This window comes from Leucopleurus acutus (assembly GCF_964270905.1).
Source record: "Leucopleurus acutus genome assembly, chromosome: 4".
Classification (NCBI taxonomy): domain Eukaryota; kingdom Metazoa; phylum Chordata; class Mammalia; order Artiodactyla; family Delphinidae; genus Leucopleurus; species Leucopleurus acutus.
The window spans coordinates 81009159-81027763 of NC_139146.1; the positions used below are offsets into that span (position 1 = coordinate 81009159).

Sequence of the window (18605 nt, forward strand, 5' to 3'; positions counted from 1 at the left end):
TATGTATTCCCCTACTGTTGGAAGTTAGGTCTTTAAGAATTTTCAAGAAACCTAGGAAGAAAAGAGGAATTGACAGTCATAGACAGTTTCTTGATTCTGCTCCAACATGTTGGCATACCGATGTGTTGGGCTACCATACATTCTAAGCTTCACAAAAGTGGTTTCGACGGAGGCAAACTATCACAGAGTGGAAATGGAGTTTTGAATCTTAGAACAAAGACAGAAATGAGATAGTGGACAAACCAAGGAACATGGCAGGTATGGAACTCACAGGACCGTAACAGAGACACATAATGTAGTTTCAATGCGGAAGTTTTCATGAACGTATTTCTTTTTCATGGCTCTACTATCTCTTTTGGGCTGCTATCGGGTATAGTAATTCTGAATACTTATTTTCCATCTGTGTGTAACAGGTTCTATTCATGCAAAACCTTTCAGTGATCAAACTTCTTGATCTCCTTAAGCCATTCAATATGAATATAAATCCAGTGACTATCCTCATTCTTTTAGATTTTCCACTAAATAAATGGTACACATATGTGGCTGTCCGTCAGAATTAACTGGGGATCTTTATAAAATTACAACTTTTAAGAACTCAACCTTCGAAATTCTGATAAAGGATTTATAGGACAGAGGAATTGTATTTTTTTAATAAAAACTCTTCAGAGATTCAAATAAATTTCAGTTGTGATACCACTTTCCTAAGTGTATAACTTAATTTTTATATAGAGTATTCCCTAGCAAGAGTTGTAAAAATATTAACCTAAAAATGTGATGTGGGGTAGAAAAACGAAAAGCTTTACCTTGAAATCTTTGGCCAGAATTAAGTTGATATGCTTCAACTGAAAATGTACATAGTTGAAAATGTACAACTGAAAATGTACATAGCTAAGAAAGGTGCAAACACTATTGACAAACTGATTTACACCTCACAGAAAAGATAAAATGCTTTACCTGTGGATTAGAAAACCCAAATAATTAAGTTATCTTATTCATTGCATGTGTGGAGGATATTTAGTACATTATTAAAATCATGCTTCATAGAACCAGGCCCTTATAAACTTTGTAATTGGTTATGCATAATTGCAACTTATGCCTTTTCTATTGTGTTTCCAGCACAGTGATGCGGTCCATGACCTTCTTCTGGATGTGATCACATGGGTTGGAATTTTGCTGTCCCTTGTTTGTCTCCTGATTTGCATCTTCACATTTTGCTTTTTCCGTGGGCTCCAGAGTGACCGTAACACCATCCATAAGAACCTCTGCATCAGCCTTTTTGTAGCAGAACTGCTCTTCTTGATTGGGATCAACCGAACAGATCAACCAGTAAGCAATTTATTTTGGTATTAGAAAAGAATTTCTCCACTTCCACCTTTCCAATACACAAAATATTCTTGTTTGAAAGTATCCTCTCTTCCAGTTGTCTAAGATAGTTACTAATTTTGAGATCTTATTCGGTATTCCCTTTTTCATATCCATTGCCATAAAGAAGCAGTGAATATATGGATGTATGAATGTACATTTCTTCAGAAATTCTGTTCAAAAACTTGCCTTTCTAAACAACTGTGTTTCTTCATTAGTATTTTTCTTTAATTTTTTTAATCACAAAGCTGAATATTGAGAAAACTTAAATCATTTGGGGAATGGAGGAGTATCTTTTCTAACATGTAATTGTTATTCTTTGAAATTTATAATGTATATTTTTAAAAAAAAAAACACTGGAAATTATATTGAAAACTGCATGTCTAACATTAGTTGGTTTTTTTTTTAACCTTTTTTTTAACATCTTTATTGGAGTATAATTACTTTACAATGGTGTGTTAGTTTCTGCTTTATAACAAAGTAAATCAGCTATACATATACATATATCCCCATACTTCCTCCCTCCTCCCTCTTGCATCTCCCTCCCTCCCACCCTTCCTATCCCACCCCTCTAGGTGGTCACAAAGCACTGAGCTGATCTCCTTGTGATATGCGGCTGCTTCCCACTAGCTATCTATTTTATATTTGGTAGTGTATATATGTCCATGCCACTTTCTCACTTTGTCCCAGATTATCCTTCCCCATCCCTGTGTCCTCAAGTCCATTCTCTACGTCTGCATCTTTATTCCTGTCCTACCCCTAAGTTATTCAGAAGCTTTTTTTTTTTTAGATTCCATATACATGTGTTAACATATGGTATTTGTTTTTCTTCCTGACTTACTTCACTCTGTAAGACAGACTCTAGGTCCATCCACCTCATTACAAATAACTCAATTTCATTTCTTTTTATGGCTGAGTAATATTCCATTGTATATATGTGCCACATCTTCTTTATCCATTCATCTGTCAAGGGACACTTAGATTGTTTCCATGTCCTGTCTATTGTAAATAGAGCTGCAATGAGCATGACACTTTTTGAATTATGGTTTTCTCAGGGTATATGCCAGTAGTGGGATTGCTGGGTCACATGGTAGTTCTATTTTTAGTTTTTTTAAGGAACTTCCATACTGTTCTCCATAGTAGCTGTATCAATTTATATTCCCACCATTAGTGCAAGAGGGTTCCCTTTCCTCCACACCCTCTCCAACATTTATTATTTCCAGATGTTTTGGTGATGGCCATTCTGACTGCTGTGAGGTGATACCTCATTGTAGTTTTGATTTGCATTTCTCTAATGATTAGTGATGGTGAGCATCCTTTCATGTGTTTGTTGGCAATCTGTATATCTTCTTTGCAGATACGTCTACTTAGGTCTTTTGCCCATTTTTGGATTGGGTTGTTTGTTTTGTTTTGTTTTTTTCTTTTTTTTTTGTGGTACACAGGCCTCTCACTGATGTGGCCTCTCCTGTTGCGGAGCTCAGGCTCCGGGCGTGCAGGCTCAGCGGCCATGGCTCACGGGCCCAGCCGCTCTGCGGCATGTGGGATCTTTCTGGACCGGGGCACGAACCCGTGTCCCCTGCATTGGCAGGCGGACTCCCAACCAATGCACCACCAGGGAAGCCTTGTTTGTTTTTTTGATATTGAGATGCATGAGCTGCTTGTATATTTGGAGATTAATCCTTTGTCAGTTGCTTCGTTTGCAAATATTTTCTCCCATTCTAAAGTTTGTCTTTTCGTCTTGCTTATGGTTTCCTTTGCTGTGCAAAAGCTTTTAAGTTTCATTAGGTCCCATTTATTTATTTTTGTTTTTTATTTCCATTTCTCTAGGAGGTTGGTCAAAAAGGATCTTGCTGTGATTTATGTCATAGAGTGATTTGCCTATGTTTTCCTCTAAGAGTTTTATAGTGTCTGACCTTACGTTCAGGTCTTTAATCCATTTTGAGTTTATTTTTGTGTATGGTGTTACAGAATGTTCTAATTTCATTCTTTTACATGTAGCAGTCCAGTTTTCCCAGCACCACTTATTGAAGAGGCTGTCTTTTCTCCATTGTATATTCTTGCCTCCTTTATCAAAAATAAGCTGACCATATGTGCATGGGTTTATCTCTGGGATTTCTATCCTGTTCTATTGATCTATGTGTCTATTTTTGTGCCCATACTGTACAGTCTTGATTACTGTAGCTTCATAGTATAGTCTGAAGTCCAGGAGCCTGATTCCTCCAGCTCTGTTTTTCTTTCTCAAGATTGCTTTGGCTATTCGGGGTCTTTTGTGTTTCCATACAAATTGTGAAATTTTTGTTCTAGTTCTGTGAAAAGTGCCATTGGTAGTTTGATAGGGATTCCATTGAATCTGTAGATTGCTTTGGATAGTATAGTCATTTTCACAATGTTGATTCTTCCAATCCAAGAACATGGTATATTTCTCCATCTCTTTGTATCATCTTCAATTTCTTTCATCAGTGTCTCATAGTTTTCTGCATAGAGGTCTTTTGTCTCCTTAGGTAGGTTCATTCCTAGGTATTTTATTCTTTTTATTGCAATGGTAAATTAGAGTGTTTCCTTAATTTCTCATTCAGATTTTTCATTATTAGTGTATAGGAGTGCATGAGATTTCTGTGCATTAATTTTGTAACCTGCTACTTTACCAAATTCATTGATTAGCTCTAGTAGTTTTCTGGTAGCATCTTTAGGATTCTCTATGAATAGGATTTTGTCATCTGCAAACAGTGACAGCTTTACTTCTTCTTTTCTGATTTGGATTCCTTTTATTTCTTTTTCATCTCTGATTGCTGCGGCTAAAACTTCCAAAACTATGTTGAATAATAGTGGTGAGAGTGGACAACCTTGTCTTGTTCCTGATCTTAGTGGAAATGGTTTCAATTTTTCACCATTGAAAACAATGTTTGCTGTGGGTTTGTCATATATGGCCTTAATTTGTTGAGGTAGGTTCCCTCTATGCCTACTTTCTGGAGAGTTTGCTGTGGGTTTGTCATATATGGCCTTAATTATGTTGTGGTAGGTTCCCTCTATGCCTACTTTCTGGAGAGTTTTTATCATAAATGGGTTTTGAATTTTGTCATAAGCTTTTTCTCCATCTATTGAGATGATCATATGGTTTTTCCCTTCAATTTGTTAATATGGTTTATCACACTGATTGATTTGCTAATATTGAAGAATCCTTGTGTTCCTGGTATAAACCCCACTTGATCATGGTGTAGAACACTTTAATATACTGCTGGATTCTGTTTGCTAGTATTTTGTTGAGGATTTTTGCATCCATGTTCATCAGTGATATTGGCCTGTAGTTTTCTTTGTTTGTGACATCTTTGTTTGGTTTTGGTATCAGGGTGATGGTGGCCTCATAGAATGTGTTTGAGAGTGTTCCTCCCTCTGCTATATTTTGGAAGAGTTTGAGAATGATAGGTGTTAGCTCTTCTCTAAATGTTTGATAGAATTTGCCTGTGAAGCCATCTGGTCCTGGGCTTTTGTTTGTTGGAAGATTTTTAATCACAGTCTCAATTTCAGTGCTTGTGATTGGTCTGTTTATACTATCTATCTCTTCCTGTTTCAGTCTCAGAAGATTGTGCTTTTCTCAGAATTTGTCCATTTCTTCCAGGTTGTCCATTTTATTGGCATAGAGTTGCTTGTAGTAATCTCTCATGATCTTTTGTATTTCTGCAGTGTCAGTTGCTACTTCTCCTTTTTCATTTCTAATTCTATTGATTTGAGTCTTCTCCCTTTTTTTCTTGATGAGTCTGGTTAATGGTTTATCAATTTTGTTTATCTTCTCAAAGAACCAGCTTTTAGTTTTATTGATCTTTGCTACTGTTCCCTTCATTTCTTATTCACTTATTTCTGATCTGATTTTATGATTTCTTTCCTACTGCTTACTTTGGGGTCTTTTTGTTCTTTCTCTAATTGCTTTAGGTGTAAGTTTAGTTTGTTTATTTGAGATGTTTCCTGGTTCTTGAGGTAGGATTGTATTGCTATAAACTTCCTTCTTAGAACTGCTTTTGCTGCATCCCATAGGTTCTGGGTCATTGTGTTTTCATTGTCATTGTTTCTAGGTATTTTTTGATTTCCTCTTTGATTTCTTCAGTGATCTCTTGGTTATTAAGTAGTGTATTGTTTAGACTCCATGTGTTTGTATTTTTTATAGATTTTTTTCCTGTAATTGATATATAGTCTTATAGCTTTGTGGTCAGAAAAGATACTTGATACGATTTCAATTTTCTTAAATTTACCAAGGCTTTTTTGTGATCTAAGATATGATCTATCCTGGAGAATGTCCCATGAGCATTTGAGAAGAAAGTGTATTCTGTTGTTTTAGTGTGAAATGTCCTATAAATATCAATAAGTACATCTTGTTTAATATATCATTTAGAGCTTGTGTTTCCTTATTTATTTTCATTTTGGATGATCTGTCCATAGGTAAAAGTGGAGTGTTAAAGTCCCATACTATGATTGTGTTACTGTCAATTTCCCCTTTTATGGTTGTTAGCATTTGCCTTATTTATTGAGGTGCTCCTATGTTGGGTGCAAAAATATTTATAATTGTTATATCTTCTTCTTGGATTGATCCTTTGATCATTATGTAGTATCCTTCTTTGTCTCTTGTAATAGTCTTTGTTTTAAAGTCTATTTTTTCTTATATGAGAATTGCTATTCCAGCTTTCTTTTGATTTCCATCTGCGTGGAATATCTTTTTCCATCCCTCACTTTCAGTTGCTAAGTGTCCCTAGGTCTAAAGTGGGTGTCTTGTAGACAGCATATATATCGGTCTTGCTTTTGTATCCGTTCAGCCAGTCTGTGTCTTTTGGTTGGAGCATTTAATCCATTTACATTTAAGTTAATTATTGATATGTATGTCCTATTACCATTTTCTTAATTATTTTGAGTTTATTATTGTAGGTCTTTTCCTTCTCTTGCATTTCCCGCCTAGAGAAGTTCCTTTAGCATTTGTTGGTGGTTTAGTGGTGCTGAATTCTCTTAGCTTTTGCTTGTCTGTAAAGGTTTTAATTTCTCCATTGAATCTGAATGAGATCCTTGCTGGGTAGAATAATCTTGGTTGTAGGTTTTTCCCTTTTATCACTTTAAATATATCCTGCCACTCCCTTCTGGATTGCAGAGTTTCAGCTGTTAACCTTATGGGAATTCCCTTGTATGTTATTTGTTGTTTTTCCCTTGCTGCTTTTAATATTTTTTCTTTGTATTTAATTTTTGATAGTTTGATTAATATGGGTCTTGGCTTGTTTCTCTTTGGGTTTATCATGTATGGGACTCTCTGCACTTCCTGGCGTTGACTGACTATTTCATTTCCCATATTAAGGAAGTTTTCAACTATAATCTCTTCAAATATTTTCTCAGTCCCTTTCTTTTTCTCTTCTTCTTCTGGGACCCCTAAAATTTGAATGTTGGTGCATTTAATGTTGTCCCAGATTTGTCTAAGACTGTCCTTAATTCTGTTCATCCTTTTCTCTTTATTCTGCTCTGCAGTAGTCATTTCCACTATTTTATCTTCCAGGGTGCTTATCAGTTCTTCTGCCTCAGTTATTCTGCTATTGATTCCTTCTAGAGAATTTTTAATTTCATTTATTGTGTTGTTGATCATTGTTTGTTTGCCCTTTAGTTCTTTCAGGTCCTTGTTAAATGTTTCTTGTATTTTCTCCATTCTTTTTCCAAGATTTCGGATCATTTTTACTAGCATTACTCTGAATTCTTTTTCAGGTAGACTGCCTATTTCCTCTTCATTTGTTTGGTCTGGTGAGTTTTTACCTTGCCTCTTTATCTGATGCATATTTCTCTGTCTTCTCATTTTGCTTAATTAATGTGTTTGGGGTCTCCTTTTTGCAGACTGCAGGTTTGTAGTTCCTGTTGTTTTTGTTGTCTGCCCCCAGTGGTCTGGGTTAGTTCAGTGGGTTGTGTAGACTTCCTGTTGGAGGAGACTAGTGCCTGTGTTCTAGTGGATGAGGCTGGATCTTGTCTTTCTGATGGGCAGAACCTCATCTGGTGGTGTGTTTTCGGGTGTCTGTGACCTTATTATGATTTTCGGCAGCCTCTCTGCTAATGTGTGGGGTTGTGTTGCTAGTTATTTGGCATAGAGTGTCCAGCACTGTAGCTTGCTGGTTGTTGAGTGGATCTGGGTGTTAGCATTGAGATAGAGATCTCTGGGAGATTTTTGCCTTTTGATATTACATGGAGCCGGGAAATCTCTGGTGGACCAATGTGCTGAAGTCAGCTCTCCCACCTCAGAGGCACAGGTCTGACACCCGGCCAGAGCACCAAGACCCTGTCAGCCACACGACTCAAAAGAAAAGGGAGGAAAATAAATAAATAAAATAAAATAACGTTATTAAAATAAAAATAATTATTAAAAATTAAAAGGTAATAAAAAAAGAAAGAAAGAAGGAAGAGAGCAACCAAACCAAAAAACAAATCCACCTGTGATAACAAGCACTAAAAAGTATACTTAAAAAAAAGAAAAAGAAAAACAAACAATAAACAAAAAAATGGACAGACAGAACCCTAGGACAAATGGTAAAAGCAAAGCTGTACAGACAATATCACACAAAAAAGCATACACATACACGCTGACAAAAAGAGAAAAAGGAAAAAGAAATCTATATATTAAAAAAAGGAAGAAAGCAACCAAATCAATAAACAAATCTACCAATGATAATAAACTCTAAATACTAAACTAAGATAAACATAAAACCAGAAACAAATTAGATGCAGAAAGCAAACCCCAAGTCTACAGTTGCTCCCAAAGTCCACTGCCTCAGTTTTGTGATGATTCATTGTCTATTCACGTATTCCAGAGATGCAGGGTACATCAAGTTGATTGTGAAGATTTAATCTGCTTCTCCTGAGGCTGCTGGGAGAGATTTCCTTTTCTCTTCTTTGTTCGCACAGCTCCTGGGGTTCAGCTTTGGATTTGGCCCCGCCTCTGCATATAAGTTGCCTGAGGGCATCTGTTCTTAGCACCCACAGGACGGGGTTAAAGGAGCAGCTGATTAGGGGGCTCTGGCTCACTCAGGCTGGGCAGAGCAGAGGTACGGAATGTGGGGCGAGCCTGAGGTGACAGAGCCTGGAATGATGTTGCAACAGCCTGAGGCATGCCATGTGTTCTCCTGGGGAAGTTTTCCCTGTTTCATGGGACTCTGGCAGTGGCTCCCGGGAGGGGAGGTGTGGATAGTGACCTGTTCTTGCACATAGGCTTCTTAATGGCTGCAGGAGCAGCCTTAGTGTTTCATGCCCGTCTCTGGGATCCGTGCTGGTAGCTGCAGCTCACGACAGTCTCTGGAGCTCGTTTAGGTGGTGCTCTGAATCCCCTCTCCTTGAGCACCCTGTAACAATGGTCTCTTGCCTCTTAGGCAGTTCCAAACTTTTTCCTGGACTCCCTCCAGCCTAGGTGTGGTGCACTAGCCCCCTTCAGGCCCTGTTCATGCAGCCAACCCCAGTCCTCTCCCTGGGATCTGACCTGCAAAGCCCAAGGCTCAGCTCCCAGGCCCCACCCACAGCAGCGAGTGAGCAGACAAGCCTCTCAGGCTGGTGAGTGCTGGTTGGCAGCAATCCTCTGTGCAGGAATCTCTCCGCTTTGCCCTCCACACCCCTGTTGCTGTGCTCTCCTCCACGGCTCCGAAGCTTCCCCCCTCCGCCACCCGCAGTCTGCGCCCGCGAAGGGGCTTCCTAGCGTGTGGAAACTTTTCCTCCTTCACAGCTCCCTCCCAGAGATGCAGGTCCTATCCCTATTCTTTTGTCTCTGTTTTTTCTTTTACCCTACCCAGGTATGTGGGAAGTTTCTTGCCTTGTGGGAAGTCTGAGGTCTTCTGCCAGCATTCAGTAGGCATTCTGTAGGAGTTGTTCCACATGTAGATCTATTTCTGCTGTATTTGTGGGGAGGAAGGTGATCTCCACGTCTTACTCCTCCGCCATCTTGAAAGTCTCCTAACATGAGTTTTTCTAATTGACCTATTTTGGAAAATAGTTCAAACTCAATGTCATTTTTATAATTTATATACTCTTCTCAAATTTTGTTTTACACTTTATATTTTCTTAAATTCTGTTTACATCTTTAAGTGCTAACTTCATACTTTACTACTAACCACGTTTAGCCATATCAAGAAAGGAAGGGAAGGAGGGAGAGAGATAGGGAGAGAGGGAGGGAGAGAGTGAGGGAGGAAAGGAAGGAGGGAAGGAAAGAAATAGGAAAAAATGAATAGCACTAGCCAACTGTTCTTGATAAACCCAAACAGAAAATATGATCAACAGACAATATCTAATATAGTAAACAGACTTTATGCACATTTGTAATTTTTGTGAGGTCCTTTATACTAACTTAAGATTTATGCACATAACGCAAGTTGGTTCTCATGAGTAAAACTGCAAATGAAAATTTTCATTTTTTAGAAGACTTGTAGGCATAATAAATAATTCATTCATTTAATGCTGTTCTCTGGTATGTGTCCATATGTATACAGTATGTTACAATGAAAATGCAGTTGGATTCATGTTTGTGATTACACATTCATGATTAATGGCTGTGAAGGGTACAATTATAGTGATTATACTTTTAACTGGTTATCATATACAAATGTGACAGTTTTTCCCATAAATGCATACAGATGAATAAGCAATCAAAGTGCACATTCTTTCTCCAAAAACGTAAAGCCTTCTGATAACAAAAATTAATAGTTGAAGTTTTAACTCTACAAAGCAAGAAATGGAAAACGATGTTATTTCCCAAGAAGAAATCATTTCATTCTCTTTTTAACCTGCAATTCAAATGCTCTGTGATTTCTTTTCATTTAGAAACCTTATTCTTATTTTTGCTTCTTGATGTTACATATGGTATGATAAACTTCTCCAAGTGTTGCATACTGCACAAAACTTCTGACATGTAGCATAAAGGACAATGATTGATATCAAAAATTTGGGTTGAGTGCAGCTCAGCCCAACTTGTCTTTACTCTTATTGCTGTATATGTGTTCTCTTCCTGCCTGTTATGTGGCAGTCAGGCTCTACTTTCTCTTTCTAGCCCCTTTGACACTTGATTGCCTCATCTCCCCTTCATCGTCATCTCTCTAATCCAAGGAAATAGACCTGCCCTTTGTCTCGTTTCTCAAGGATCATACTCGCCATTGAATCCATACTAATGAGTTAATTTCTATAAATTTGTTGCCTTTTCTAGTAGGAACTGTAGAGTTTAGTTAAGACTTCTTATAAAAAATGAAGGCCTCCCCTCCAAAGGAGTGAGAATTTCAGGAACTGACATAAGATAATTAATATATGGTCAGCTGAAACTTATAATACCTTAGAAAATATGCCAAAGTAAGGGCTAGCTGCCTTTTGTGACCAAGCTTGTATAGCACAACATTTAGTAAAATAACAAAAAAATGAGAGAATGAAAGCACTTCTGGAACACTTTATTTTAACCAGATCTACATTTACAGCTATGCAGTACGAACTTCCCAATGTCATCTTAAATCCTTTCTGAAATAAGGCAAGGAAGAAATAAACAATAAATAATAATGAATTAATAATCTCATTATAAAACACTTTAATTATTATATTTTTTTATTATAAGAGCTTTTATTCTCCTTGATTTTAGTGTTTCTTTTTCACTTACATTGAAGAACTTAATATGTTAATAAACACAGGATTATGACCAAGAAAAAAATTCATGAGATCTATTTTAAAACCTTTAGACTAATCTCAGTAATAATTATCAATAGGATCTTATTAGAACTTTTCCCTATATGTTATACTTTTTTCTTACTATAATGCTCTGCTGTCATCCATAGCCATTATTAATAAAATGTTAAATAGAGTTTTCACAGATAAGTTATATTTAATTAGGTTTTAATGTCTGAATTTTAAGAATCTTGTCTCAATTATTTTTTTGCAGACCTATCTTATTATTGCAGTCTTGATAAATATTTATTTTAATTTTATGGCAGTTGGTATTTCATTTGGTAGTTATTTGACTGACTCATTTGTTCCTTTCCCTAGATTGCCTGTGCCGTTTTTGCTGCTCTCTTACATTTCTTCTTCTTGGCTGCCTTCACATGGATGTTCCTGGAGGGAGTGCAGCTCTATATCATGCTGGTGGAGGTTTTTGAGAGTGAACATTCACGAAGGAAATACTTTTACCTGGTCGGCTATGGGATGCCTGCGCTCATTGTGGCTGTGTCAGCTGCAGTAGACTATAGGAGTTATGGAACAGATAAAGTGTGAGTTTACATTTTCTTTCCTTTTTGTCCTCTTTTAAAATCTAGTTGAAATTGAAACTTTGCATTTTCTCAGAAGCTACTCTACTAATCTCCTACTAATCTCTCTATGCCTCATTTGTATTAAATATATATATAGGCTGAATGAAAAGAAAAGGTCCTAGGGGGATAGAAAGACATAAGATCAGACATAAGATGAGAAAAATGTTGATTTAGTACTGAAAGTGGCCTTAGAATTCACCTAGTCCAAGGTATTATTATTATTATTATTTTATTTATTTATTTTTTTTGCGGTACCCGGGCCTCTCACTGTTGTGGCCTCTCCCATTGCGGAGCACAGGCTCCGGACGCGCAGGCTCAGCGGCCATGGCTCACGGGCCCAGCCGCTCCGCGGCATGTGGGATCTTCCCGGACCGGGGCACGAACCCGTGTCCCCTGCATCGGCAGGCGGACTCTCAACCACTGCACCACCAGGGAAGCCCCAAGGCATTATTTTTATAGATGAAAAAAAATCAAGAACCAGATAAATTAATTGCCTTGTCCATGGTGATGGAGGTAGATAGTGGCAGACATGTGATGAAATAAGTCAGGCTTATTTCCACTAAAACTAGGATGTTTTTGAAATAGTCAGATGACCCCTGTCTTCTGAGGTGTGAAGGAAATAACAGAAAAGATAAATTTGGAAGTGGAGGAATTTTTCCATCAAATAGGAGATGCTGATTTTTGGGTGAATAGGTGAGGTCACACTGAGAGGACAGATTTGAAAAGCTCTGAAATGAGCACTATGGAAAATGTGTTAAGGAGCCAATTAGATATTAATAAAACGATTTCCAAGCAGTAGTGTAGGCTCAGATGAGGTTAGACAACATCAATTGTACAGAAGTTAGTAAGCCAAATTTCATGACTTTTCACCAGCAGTCAGCAGCCTGAATATGCTGCCAATAAAGCAGCTCGTTTCCCAGAAGAGAAGATTCAGAAGGAGGGAACCAAAAGAGGACTCCAGAGTTATAGGGAGCATAGTTAAAATAGACTATACGTTGGAGTAGAAGCACCAACAATACGATTAAAAGAAGACGATCTCGGGCTTCCCTGGTGGCGCAGTGGTTAAGCGTCTGCCTGCTGATGCAGGGGACACGGGTTCGTGCTCCGGTCCAGGAAGATCCCACATGCCGCGGAGCGGCTAGGCCCGTGAGCCATGGCCGCTGAGCCTGCGCGTCCGGAGCCTGTGCTCCGCAACGGGAGAGGCCACAACAGTGAGAGGCCCGCGTACCGCAAACAAACAAACAAAAAAGAAGACCATCTCGCTTCTGTTGAATTTTTTTCTTGAGTACAGTGACAAGCTACATAAAACAATTTGTCTAAATGTAACTAATAGTAATTATTTTTTAATCTAACATTTGTGAATTGTGGTCGAATCTGAGGTCATTTTGTGTATCCCAGTGGCAATCATGGACCAGATTAGGATTAGGTAAAAATATTGCCTGTATTTGCTCCTAAAGACATTTTAGGGGAAGGGGATTAGATCATAGAATTTAATAAAAAACACCTTTATTGATATAATTTGCATACCATAAAATTCACTCTTTTAAAGAATACAATTCAGTTGTTTTTAGTACATTCAATTTAGGCATCCATCACCACTATCTAATTTTAGAATATTTTTATCCCCTCTAAAAGAAGCCCATTAACAGTTACTGCCCTTAGATCATAGGATTTTACATTTTAATTAATGCATTTTCTCTCTAATGTATTAAATTGACTGATATTGTTATTTGTGACCTATACTATAAATATTGTCCTTATATAGTTCAATTTTGCTCTCTTGCAGTTCTTGACTTGCTTTTATTTTTGTTTCCTGTTGTTTTTTCTCTTTAGATATTTGCAAATTTTCCTATTACTGAACTGACAACTTGTTTGCTTTATGTTTTAGTCATATATTTTGAAAGAGAGGTCATTTTCTGGATAGCAGGAATCTATCTTTTCTTAGAATCAATACTATGTAGTCTCTTGTGATTTTTTTAAAGTTTCGGCCATCATTGCTTTAATTTCCTGCACCATAACTGGAAGATCTCATTTACTGACATTATCACTTTGTGAGAAAAGAGGCTAATTTTTTTCCCAGGCATTGATTTAAAACAAGCCTTAATAATAGTTCAGTTTCACCATTATGATTTTTCCCAACACAAAGAGAAGCAAAACAGATACAGATAAAATAAATGGTAAATGAAAGAGGGATAGAAAAGGATAAGGAAAATTGCACTAAAATTCTTTCACAGGTGGGCATAGAGCATTTAGTGTCTCATTTGTGCATTTTCAATAAATTGTCCAGAGAGACAAAACTTCAGAATACATGGAAAAAAGATTTAACTTCTTCCTTTGGGAATTCATCCAACTCAACGTCTATACAGTGCTGTTTTGCCCATTGAGGAAGCAGGTGTTGAAAAAGAAACATTATTCAGTCATTTGTATTTACTTGATAAGCTGAAAGGAAGAGGTCATGTTTCCGTCAGGAGTTTAATCAAGATATTGTCTCAAATAAAAATATAAGCAATGAATTTTTATACACTGGAAGGATTTCTGCATATAGAATTATGTATTTTGTTCCTTATTATTAAATCTGTTTTTGTTTTCTGGTTTCTGTTACTATTGTTTATTTCTTTTATTTCAAGTGGCATTTCCTACTTCCTGCTCATCACATTTGGGGGCTTTTTGGTTTGTTTGCTTGTTTTTGCCAGTGTTACCTTCTTATGTGCTACATTGATTTTTTAAAATACAAATACGTAAAGTCTACAGTCATAAATAAACTGGAATTAGCCAGAATTCAGAGACATATTATCACTCATTTTCTGTAAATTCTTATTAAGCTTAATACAGTAAATTTGTATTTCTCGGAAGTCTATTTTACTTATTTTTGGAATTTTGTTATTATTACATTTTTACTTCTTAGTCTCAACCACTTGGATTACATCAAGACTAAAACCATTGAATACATATTACAGTAATCCAAATAACAAATTTCTCTTTCTTTTCTCTCCTTTTAATGTATTTTATTATAATAACAATGAGGTTTTATTTCTGAAACCTTTAATAATAATAATAGCTTACATTTCTAAAAAGCAGAGAATCGTATCAATGGTAGGAGATAAAATTAGAGACAGAATTGTTTTTGTAGGTTAAATAAATGTTATTTTGATACAGATAGAGGTAACTATCATATTCCATTTGGCTGAAGGATTATGATGTGTTTTTCTATGAAATGTTATTAGGGCTGTTGAATTGATTATTATGTAGAAAACACATACTCACACATAAAGCATACATAATTTGATTTTGAGAAGTTGCTTAGTTTGCCATCAATTTGCAATATTTATAAGAGAATCTCATTATTTTCTGATGTTATTGAATGAAATCTTTTTATCTGTATTGACATTATTCTCGAGATAATTTACTTAGAATTACATTTAGTCACAATTATCAGACACTTAAAAATCAGATTAAAGGTCCAATACAGTCATTAAAAAAAAAAAATTCAGCTAGTGGACCACAGGTCTAAATTGCACTGACTATGGGGTGTTTTCCATTTTCTCTCTGTTTTTCTATCTACCATTAGTCTCTTATACTGTTATTCATATGAACATTCAGTGAAGCCTTCCATGGAGTTATAGCTCAAAGGGAGAGCATTTGACTTTGGTGAAGCTGTCCAATTTGATACTGTCAAAAAATAAAGGCTGTCATTGACTTAATAATTCAAACACAATTGATACGGAAATTCTGTGCCAAGTACTTTGATTTTATGACCTGAAACTAATTAGTTCATGTAAACTTTAATTACTGCAATATTACCTCCAAAAATGCAAACTGTTTGAACAGTTAATTTTTATTCAAAGGGAAAAAATTGCATTTATAGTTTATAACACTTTCCTTGAAATCTAACTTTATGACAGAAAAAGCAGTGGTTAAAGTCATGGGTAGCTTGGAAAAGGACTGGAAGTAGGTTCCAAGAAGAGGAGAAGGGAGGGTGCTGGGAAGGAGTAAAGCTCAGAGAATAGCCCAGAAATTAAAATGTGGGCTCAAAAATTGGTAAAAGTTTTCTGAAAGATGTTGATCAGGTCATGAACATTTATAATGGACCAGAAAGAACATCCTTGAGTTCTAAAAGCATAACTGAGCTTTTAAAAATAATTGAAATCAATTTTATGATCTGAAAATTATTATAAATCATCTGTTAAGTCTTAGATTTGTCTTCTTAGCTCACTAGCTTAACAACAGCTCCTAAAGGAGTAGTCTCTCCTCTGCTAGTTAAAAGCCCCCCAATTTCTTTATTGCCACTTCATTCTCTAACCAGCATAATCATTTGGGTAGAAGAGTGATTATTGATTTTTAAAATACTAGGTTATATTATTATCCAAGAAGGAGCCGAGCCAAGGAACATTAAACTTGATAGTATCTGAAAGTTATATGCGTAGTTTTTCAATAGATTTTGCAATGCCTAAGCACCTCATCCTACTCATAGAACATTATATATTCATCTGAAATATTTCTCTAAGCATGTTATTATATGTAAAATATTCCTACTTGTAACATTGTGTTGACATGAAGCATTTACCTTACTAAATATTTATCACCAGACACGTTTGACTTTAGGTTGGCCAGTGAGAAATAGTACAGATAATTAAGAAGTATTTATCATTGACATGATATCAAGATAGTCATTCAATATGTGTATGGGGAATGCTCTGTATGTTATATGTTCTGTTGTTAAAGCCAAGAGCATATTTTATGTGTATGTATATCAGAGACTGAGGGCTTATTGTATCATCATTTCATCACCCAGGAGCCCTATGACTGGCATAAGATTATCACCGTGTATAAGAATTTGGGGTTGAGCATAATTTTTTTGGTTAAGTAGTTATCCATTCCAGAGCCTATATAAGAGAACATCAGGACTGCTGTCCTGTTATTTAGAAAATATAATTGAAGTCAAATATGGAACTTAAGTTCTTACTGGAACCAAAGAAGTATATATAATAACTTCCACATCTAGAGATTACCTTTTATCATAATTTCACCCTCTAGAAGGTTACAATCAAAAAGACAGCTAATGACACATATTGGTGAGGATGTGGAAAAATCAGAATCCTCATATATTTCTGGTGACAATGTAAAATGGTGCAGCTAACTACTTTGGAAAAGAGTTTGACAGATCTTCAAAATGCTAACATTAGATATTGAATGACCTAGCAATTCCACTCCTAGGGATTTACCCAAGAAAAAATGAAAACATAGGCTCATTCAAAAACTTTCACATGAATATTCATAGCAACATTATTCATATTAGCTAAAAAAGTGGAAACCCCCATATCCATCAGTTGAAGAGAAGATAAACAAAATGTGGTATATCCGTATGATAGAATATTACTTGGAAATAAAAATGAAGTATTGATACATGCTACAAAATGAACACAATTTGAAAACATTATGTTAAATGAAATAATCCAGTCACAAAAGACTACACATGTATGATCCCATTTGTACTAAATGTCTAGAATAGACAAATTCTTAGAGACAAAAAGGATAGTGGTTACTAGGACTGGGGAGAGGGTAGGGAAGCCATTACCATACCAAGGGAGTGAATTTGGTAGAGACAATGGAAGGTCACTGTAGATAGGTACAAGTTTTCATTCTGGTGCCATGAAAATATTCTAAAATTAGATTACAGTGATCATTTCCCAACTTTTAAATATACTAAAAGCATTGAATTATATACTTTAAATGGATGATTCAGAGTATATAAATTATACTGCAATAAAGCTGTTTAAAAATACTAAAATTTTTACTAACTTATCAAGAGATCACCTTATATTTGGAAAGATCTAATATTTTTACTTGGGACATATTTCAACAATCTGTGCTTTATGTACAGCATATAAATTTCTCATCTACTCATTGAGAATTTATCATTATCAACAAAACTATAGCTTTTATTTATTTTATAACTTGTATGTTCATTCTTTTTGAGAAACACATATTAGGTTCAGGGACTTTGGAGTCAGGTAGACTAGAACAAAATTCAGGCTCAACTAATTATTAGCCATGTGGCTGTGGGCAAGTCAGTTTGACTTTCTAATCTGTAACATGGTGGTTATTATATAAGTACCTTGCAAAACTACTGCAATATTTTAAACTGTGTGTGTATGAGTAAATATATATGTATATGTATGTGTGTGCATATATATGTATATATATTTAAGTATACATGCATGTAAAATGTTTGGCATGTATAAGCATTTATTAAATTATAACTATTATTATTACTGGTACTATTATTTAGCTGATGAAAATGAAGGAATACAAACTTTATGATTAGCAACATTGTTTTAATTATAAAATAAATTATATTAAAAGCATCCATTTATAAGAGTAGTGATTACAATTCTTATGCTACTGCCTCCTGTTATTTCAAGCAACATGGGAATTATTCCAACATTTAATATTAATAAATTATAACACAGCACTTTTCTTACCTTTGTAGTCCACCATAAACTTATAGGATGTATTTTGCTGAAGAAATAATGAAACACTTATTTTTAAAAAACATACTGGGGGGAATTCCCTGGTGGTCCAGTGGTTAGGACTCCATGCTCTCACTGCTGAGGGCCCAGGTCCAATCCGTGGTCAATGAACTAAGATCCCGTAAGCCATGTGGCACGGCCAAAGGAAAAAAAAAACATATTGGGTGCATGAAGACAACCTAAACTATATTTGATGTATGAGATCTAGTTTTGTGTTCTAAAATTCAAAATTGTAGCTAAGCCACAAATGCCAGTCTTGAGTACCAGTGATCACACTCCATTCCTGCATTACTCTGCCAATCTTTTTTCCAGTTCATGCACTTGCTCACAAAGTATTTCACTATTAGATGCATGAGTGTGCTGTGATACAAATGTCATTTTAAAACCCTTAACAGATATATTATGCAGTAAGCTTAGAACTAGAGTAGAGTTATTATGCTTG

General features: G+C 35.9%; 1 protein-coding gene across 10 annotated transcripts in view; it reads left to right on the top strand.

The window, feature by feature from the left end:
* ADGRL3 (adhesion G protein-coupled receptor L3) overlaps window positions 1-18605 on the top strand; it is an 860202-nt gene that overhangs the window by 758591 nt on the left and 83006 nt on the right. For all 10 annotated transcript variants that reach the window (XM_082838915.1, XM_082838914.1, XM_082838913.1 and 7 more), the window contains 2 exons: window positions 1117-1326; window positions 11374-11594. In XM_082838915.1, coding sequence (XP_082695041.1) covers window positions 1117-1326; window positions 11374-11594 — 431 coding nt within the window. The remainder of the gene's footprint in view (window positions 1-1116; window positions 1327-11373; window positions 11595-18605) is intronic.